This window comes from Aethina tumida, chromosome 2 (assembly GCF_024364675.1).
Source record: "Aethina tumida isolate Nest 87 chromosome 2, icAetTumi1.1, whole genome shotgun sequence".
Taxonomy (NCBI): Eukaryota; Metazoa; Arthropoda; class Insecta; order Coleoptera; family Nitidulidae; genus Aethina; species Aethina tumida.
Window position 1 is genome coordinate 33,267,917 of NC_065436.1, and position 7,475 is coordinate 33,275,391.

The following is a 7,475-nucleotide window of genomic DNA, read 5'->3' on the forward strand; positions in this document are numbered from 1 at the left end:
AAAATAATCAACCAATATAAAATAAAAATACTAAACAATTAATATCTTTCTTCTAACCCCCTTATCTGAAAAGAACTATAAAAGATACGCTTCCCATCACTGCATCACCAAAGAAAATACTTTTCTTGAGCTTCAGTGACCAATGAATTCTTTCACGTAAAAAATTCCTTTGAAAAAGTTTGCAACTTCGTTTTCTTAAATCTTTCCGAAAATGATGCTGAAAATAAAATTGTTATAAAAAGATTATTAGTCTAGCTGAGTAAAATTATTGTGAGTCGGAAACTGGCTCTGGGTCGATGAAAAATCACACAGAGACAAATATTCCACGACTATAAGGTTAACGCTGGTCAGCCTGTTCTACTTCTCTAGGAAGCACCAGCAAGTTGGCGAATGAGCACCCTATTTGCGAGTAGAAGATCAGATGCTGGATGTCGGTCAAGCACGAAGGCATCCTGTCGTTGAGCTAAACGGTGATGAAGGCGTAGTGGATCATGTCACACAGGCTTATGTTCGGATTCATAACAATTCGTAGGCAACCAATTAACCACAATTTATTATATTATTTATTGTTATCTTAAAAAGACTCAGTTTTATTCTCTTACGTGATATATTGTGAGCAATATTTTAATTAGTTCAAGTTTCTAGACTAGGCATTAAATATAATAAAAAAATCTGTGTAAATATTTATTTAAATAATTAAATAATAAGTAGTAGCACAATGAATATACAGTATACAAAAAGTTATCAACCGGAACGAAATTAATAATACTATAAATATTAATTGAAGAATTAATATCTTCCTTTTATTTTGTTGAAGTATATAAAATATATTCCATTTCCTTTTGATGTCCACTAAATATAGTTAATTTCAAACTCGGCTTATTGTTGATCATCGGATATTTTAACGTGGCCAGTATTTAAATGATTAATTTTCATGTTATCGCACATCTTCACAACAACTTCTTGTTTACTTTCATCTGAAGACAACTTAATGCTCTTGGAATCCACTTCTTCCTTCTTGGAAACGTAAAATTATATTTATCCACCAGATCCGCATTCGCTGTGACAGTGGTAGTGTAATCAGCTCTGATGCACAGTTTTAACATACTAGTTGTATAATAATATGATTGATGACTTTTCTTCAATTGTGTTAAGATCATGCACGTCCTCTGTCGAGTAATGCCTTCTTTTACCTTCTTGTATTCTTGAATTCTTTCAAGCAAAAATTCCTTTGATAAAGTTTGCAGCTTCTTTTTCCTAAGTTTCTCATCAGTTATGTTGAAAATGTGACTAAAAATAAAAAAAAGAAAATTAAATCATTGTTTCTTCATCTTTGGGATTATTCCTGAAAACCTGTAATTTTATACCAAATTGCAAGAGTCAAGAAAATAAAGGTAAATGTCAAAGCTAATCTGGACAGCACCTTGTTAAGTAATCAACGATTTTGTTATCTGGTAGGAAGGGGTGATCACCTCTAGCTAACGCATAAAATTATTGAGAGTCGGAAACTAACTCTGGGCCGACGAATAATGATACAACAGTAATTTCTCAACGATTATAAGGTTAACGCTGTTGCTTGTTGTAGTTCTCCAGGGAGCACCAACGAGTTAGCGAATCAGGTGAATGGTCCTCTATCTACTCTATCTCTGTCAGCATCAGATTTTGAATGTCGGACAAGCACAAAGACATCCCTGTCGTCGAGGTCGACGTAGTGGTCTACGTCGCACAGGCGAATGTTCGTCATATTGTGAGCAATATTTTAATTAGTTTTTAAGTCAGGCATCAAATAAGATAAAAAACTTTCGTGTAAATATTTATTTAATTATTTAAATAACAGACAGTAGCACAATGAATATATCTCAAAGTAATCAACCAAGTAATCAAGATACTGTACAATTAATATCTTTCTTTTATTTAAAAATCTCCTTGTTGAGGTATATAAAACAAATTCCATTCCCACCCTTTTGATGTCCGCTAAATATAACAATGTTCAAACTCGGTTTTTTGTTGTTATCCACCATTTCTTTCACCCAACCATTAACTGCAGCAAAAGTGTTGTCCTTATCATTGTTTAATTGATCATCAGATATTTTAATGTGGCCAATGTTTAAATGATTAATTTTCATGTTATCGCACATCTTCGTAACAACTCCTTGGTTACTTTCATCTGAAAAGAACTTGATACTTTTGGAATCCACTTCTTCCTTTTTGGAAACGTAAAACTTATATTTATTCGCCAGATCCGCAACCGCTGCGACAGTGGCAGTCTGATCAGCTCTGGTGCACTGTTTTAACATACTAGTTGCATACTGATACGATGCAAGATCTGGATATGCTTTAATTTCATTTACACTTCCCATCACTGCATCACCAAAGAAGAGGCTTTTCTTGAGCTTCAGTTGTGTCAATTTCATGCACGCTAAACTGTCCTCTGCTGAGCAATGCCCTCCTCTACTTTCTTGGATTCTTTCACGTAAAAATTCCCTTGATAAAGTTTGCAGCTTCGTTTTCCTAAGTCTCTCGCCGGTTATGTTGAAAATGATGCTGAAAATAAAATTGTTATAAAACAATTATTATGTGAAAATGTTGGGGCATACCTTGTGTCTATCACATAAGGATGCATCATTTTTAGTGCATGGAAATCGTTACTTAGTGACTGACCAACAATTATGGCATCTTTCGGCAATAGTTTTCTTAAATCATCGTGAATATCTTTCAGTTTTGTGGTAACATTCTTCATCATCTTTGGAGTTATTCCTGAGAACCTGTAATTTTATATCAAATTGTAAGAGTCAAGATAGTAAAGATAAATGTCAGGACCAGTTTGGACTGTACCTTGTTAAGTAATCAACGATTTTGTTGTCTGGTTTAACCAATTTGTCGTAAATTGTTTTATGTTTCTCATCTACTATAGACACCCTGGTGAGTTCCATTTCCCCAGTAGAAGTCTTGCACATCTCACAATCCAAAGCCAACATTGGGCTAAATGCTGTGACAGGACTGTACTCGTCCTTGGTGAGGGCGTATCCCTGATATTTGCGCTCCATCAATCCTTTAATGGGCAATGGGTAGTTTTCTTCAACCATCTGCCAGCCAGAAAGTAAAAGTTTCGTTCGAGAAAATTTATCGGTTGGGGGCAATTCACCGGATTTGGACGCCTCATTTGAATCAGTTTCTTCAGGCGATTCTATAGGGAAGGTATTCCTAATCGTGTCGAATACATCGTCGCTTTTCTCAACAGCCGACTCGATAGTTCCAAACTTATCGATGAACCTCTTCATTTGTGTACCTAGTCAAGTTAAATTTCTTAAGAATTAATACAGTAATTAGATCAAACGCCTTACCAGTGATTGGCACCATAGACAAATCTTTAATGACGTCGCTCATGTACGACTTCGGCGTGACCACTTCGAGCTGATGAGTAAAATTATTGAGAGTCGGAAACTGGCTCTGGGCCGATGAAAAATCATACAGCGATAAATTCTCCACGACCATAACGTTAACGCTCGTCAGCCTGTTGTACTTCTCCAGGGAGCACCAACGAGCTGGCGAATAAGGTGAGTGGACACCGATCTGCGAGTACATAATCAAATGTTGGATATCGGACAAGAACAACGGCATCCTGTCGTCGAGGTCGACGGTGATGGAAGCGTACTCGCCCATGTCGCGCAGATGGAAGTTCGGGCTCTGGCGGAGTTTGTTGGAGCGTTCGCGGAGCATTTTCTTCAGCTCTGCGTATTCGGCGCCGCTCAACTTCGGTTTACCGGACGTTCCAATCAACGGGGGTTCACTTTCATTTGCTACACTAAAATCATAAATTAAACTCTTCAAGTTTTCAAGTTCAACATATAAATATGTTTTTCACTTAAAGCAAGCTGTTTAATTTTTACTACCATATTATTTAAGAATATAAAACTAATATATGGAGTGTGTCTCTGGCTGTTAGGACTATTTTCAGACTAGATACAGGAAAACAAATAGTTTAGTTTTTATCTATCTAATGTGGGAGTAATTACAATAACCAAAGAATATCATCATGGAACCTCCTGTATTAGATACTTTTTAATTTCAAATACAAAAGTTTATAACAATCTTTCTTATTTATGGAACCATATAATATTTTAAACTAATAATCCCGATAATACTAAAGTATTATGATATGTATATGTAATCACATTTTAAAATAGGCAATGAAGTCAAAGACATATGTTATTGTCTGATAAACTTGTTTTGTACATGTAAAAGTTAAAAATCAAAATATATACATACATTTCACTGTTATCAGATATCTTTACACGTTTTGGATTGGGTTCTGCCTCAGATTTCTCAACCTCTTTTACTTCCTTGGACTTTTTCTGAGCTCGATCATATTCATTCAATTGTGATATGCCAACCAAAGCAGCCATTTTCTTCTTTTTGTTCTTAAGCCTAAGTGTTTTCTTCGTTGAGACTTTTTTCATATTTTATGGTGCACCATGTAGAATGAAACACCTGAAAACAAATGTTTACTATTATTTATGTGTTGCTGTAGGACACACTGAAAAGCGTGCTCAGAGTTATTAAAAACGAAAACTTGAAATTTAAACGAATTATCCTGTTCAGAAAAATTCCTTGAGGTTAAAAATGCTTTTAACAAAAAAATACCTTGGACATTTATTCACAACTACTAATAATTACTTTTACACAAAGTCTAATAAATTTTAGCCAACTTTTTCTACTATTTTCGGTATAATTTGAAACAAACTGCAACACGTGGATCTTAAAAAAATGTTTTGAACGTGTCTAGAGCTTTACTACAATAATAATCAATAACATACCTTCTTACAAATATAATCTGCAGTAATGTAAAATAATTATATTTAAATACTTTCTTTATCACAATATGTATTTCCTATGGTCGAATTCAAAAATTTAAATCGATGTTTTTAAAGAAAGTCTTAAAAATACTTTTGGTAAGCGTGTACTGCCCCCTAACGGTTGCTGTAGACCCACGGAAAAGGAATTCTTAAATTGAAAATACAGAGAACTTTGAGAATTTGAAATTTTAAATTTATATGATATTTTAAATAGTTAAATAATCTATGTGTTGTCATCGCTTTCAATTAAACGACTCAATGAAAAAAATTCAACACAACGATTGACGGCAGTGCAAGTGTGAACCCCACATTATTTCGTAAATTCAACTCAACTTAAAAAATGTTTAAATGATAATGATCACAGCAATAAGTATGCCGTAAATACCTCATTTATATAATTAATTTCCATTTTGAAGCAACAACGTACTTCCTCCTGGTTGTCATCTGATACACGAAACGACCATAACCTACAAACAAAGTAAACTTGTCAAAGTCTATCGATCAACAATAAAATGGTCGACGGACATCAGCCGTTCAGCTTGAACTCGGGTGACAGTCAATTCAAAGAGCGCCAGAAAAATGTCTTCACACAGCTGGACTTCCTGGAGACCAGCCGAACGACGAGAGGTACGCAAACTCCGTCGGAAGACATGGAAGTCGATCAGAAACCCGCGGACAAAAAACTGTATCGCAGGGCCACCAAACAGTTCAGGGGCAAGGAGAGCATATTCAAGAAGCCACAGAATCCCGCCCCCAAGAATTACATAAACAAGATACCCGATTTCAAAAAGAACCCGCACAAATGGACCAAATACTCCTTGGATGATGTCAGAGATGAAGACATCAGTGACAGAAGCAATACGAGGGCGGCCCTGTCGTTTCTGAACGACTTAAAATCTAGGAGGTCGATTGAGAACGCTGACAATGAACAGGCAGAGTCTGATCGACCAGCAAAGGTTTTGTTCAACAGTAGCAGGCTTGAAAAACCTGAAAAGCAACCAGACGAAGAGAAACCTTCATTCAGAAGTTCCAAATTGGTTATGCCTGAATATGTGGTGGGGCAAAAAATGAAGAAAGACAAAAAAAATGCCAGCATTAAAAAGACCAAGATAAAGGAATTAAAGCTGGACCATTTAATGGATGATGATGATGATCAGGAATCAATTTGATTGATAGATGATTCCTCATTGTATGATTTAAGTTAAATTAGAAATGTTTTATATAGATGACTGCATTAATAAATTTTTGTATAGTTACAAATATTTATTTATTTTTTAATTATATAAAAGTGGACCATCTGCGTTTTATATTGAAGGTGGTCCAATTAAGATTGAAGAAAATTTTATTATAAAAAATACTAATAAGTCTCAATAAATGAAATTTTGTAATTGTTCTGTAACTTTCAATAAAATGTGAATATAACAAATCTTTTATTTAATATTTATTATTAATTATAAATATTTAAAAATTGTAAATAAATACGTATATATTTATGTAAATCAACACTTTTCACCTTGAATAGTTTACTGTGACTATCCCAAATACACATGTATTGTAAATAAATAATTATTTTTTTATTTTTCCATTTATTAATTTATTAAATAATTATTGTTGTGTGAATTTAAAATAAAATTGCCACTTACGTATTTTAAAATTTTTATATATAGCTTTAATATAAAGCCTTGAAATTTTACTTCAATAACATATAAAAACTAATTGCTTAATAATTTAGCTTTCAACAAATTTAAGAATTACTGTCCTTGATTTTTGAAAATAATTATTAAATATACTCAAAAGTATTAATATTCATTTTTTAAATGCATTATTGTTGAAATGTAATTGAATTTAACGCACGTGTTAAACTCAACAGAAAAGTAGCATTTTTTATTGCACTGCAGTTGAAAATCTATTATAAACATTTTGTGCAAGTTACACTGCACGTCTTTTAAATTATTTCAATTCACAATATTACTGGTGTCAAATATATAAGAAAATAAGTTTTAATAAATAATGAAATCTGCTAACATTAAATAATATTACTTCAATAACAGAACTTTTAAACTAATATCACCAAATTCTTTGGAAAATGATTCAAACAAAATCAATTAAAATTAAAAAAGCATAATATTAAATGCTTGGCCATTCCACTCTTGGTCTATGAACAGCTTCCTTGGCATACTCACAACTAATGAACCAATAAATTTTTGAGTCTTAGCTTACCATTCTTCTATAACAGCATTATCAATTTCCTCCAAATATTGAGCTAATGATTTTGAATATATCTTTGAAAACTGTCCCATACCTGTTCAATTGGATTGCAGTCTGGTGAGCACGAGGGGCACTGCATCCGAGTAATGTCATGATTTTAAAACGCTATTCTTGAGCAAATAGTATAATAATTGGTTGAATATCCTAGTCGTAATATCGTCGAGCTTTCATAGTTTCTTGGTTTAATATGAGAAACTCTGTGCATGTCCCCAAATAAATTTCACCCCACAGTGTAACAGTACCACCTCCAAAAGTAACAGTTGGAACCATTTTTTTCTCAAGATATCTTATACCTAGACTCATCTGTGAACAAACAATTAAGCAGTCCACAGCTGGTGATATGTGGCCCGT

General features: G+C 33.6%; 2 protein-coding genes across 3 annotated transcripts; one reads left to right on the forward strand and one right to left on the reverse strand.

The window, feature by feature from the left end:
• Positions 1 to 1,800: 1,800 nt before the first annotated feature.
• On the reverse strand, positions 1,801 to 4,937 carry LOC109599936 (RNA exonuclease 5). 2 transcript variants are annotated; one of them, XM_020015993.2, is made up of 6 exons: positions 4,818 to 4,937; positions 4,270 to 4,491; positions 3,345 to 3,805; positions 2,836 to 3,289; positions 2,598 to 2,765; positions 1,801 to 2,544 (listed from the first exon to the last, which is right to left on the reverse strand). In XM_020015993.2, the coding sequence occupies exons 2-6, from the start codon at positions 4,458 to 4,460 to the stop codon at positions 1,911 to 1,913; spliced, it is 1,908 nt and encodes a 635-aa protein (XP_019871552.1). In that variant the 5' UTR covers positions 4,461 to 4,491; positions 4,818 to 4,937; the 3' UTR covers positions 1,801 to 1,910. The 2 variants fall into 2 exon arrangements, with proteins under 2 accessions (XP_019871552.1, XP_019871551.1); XM_020015992.2 differs by lacking the exon at positions 4,818 to 4,937 and adding an exon at positions 4,645 to 4,769.
• Positions 4,938 to 5,256: 319 nt separating this feature from the next.
• Positions 5,257 to 6,282, forward strand: LOC109599938 (protein TSSC4). Its single transcript, XM_020015995.2, has one exon. It carries the CDS (start codon positions 5,369 to 5,371, stop codon positions 6,023 to 6,025), a length of 657 nt encoding a protein of 218 aa, XP_019871554.2. The 5' UTR covers positions 5,257 to 5,368; the 3' UTR covers positions 6,026 to 6,282.
• The last annotated feature ends 1,193 nt before the right edge of the window (positions 6,283 to 7,475 follow it).

What these genes read in the sequence shown, in the direction of transcription:
- LOC109599936 (XM_020015993.2), bottom strand. Translation starts at nt 4,460, where the DNA reads ATGAAAAAAGTCTCAACGAAGAAAACACTTAGGCTTAAGAACAAAAAG. An exon ending in ATATCTGATAACAGTGAAAT is followed by an intron (nt 3,806 to 4,269) that starts GTATGTATATAT and finishes TTATGATTTTAG; the next exon opens with TGTAGCAAATGAAAGTGAAC. An exon ending in ATCGTTGATTACTTAACAAG is followed by an intron (nt 2,766 to 2,835) that starts GTACAGTCCAAA and finishes ATAAAATTACAG; the next exon opens with GTTCTCAGGAATAACTCCAA.
- LOC109599938 (XM_020015995.2), top strand. Translation starts at nt 5,369, where the DNA reads ATGGTCGACGGACATCAGCCGTTCAGCTTGAACTCGGGTGACAGTCAA.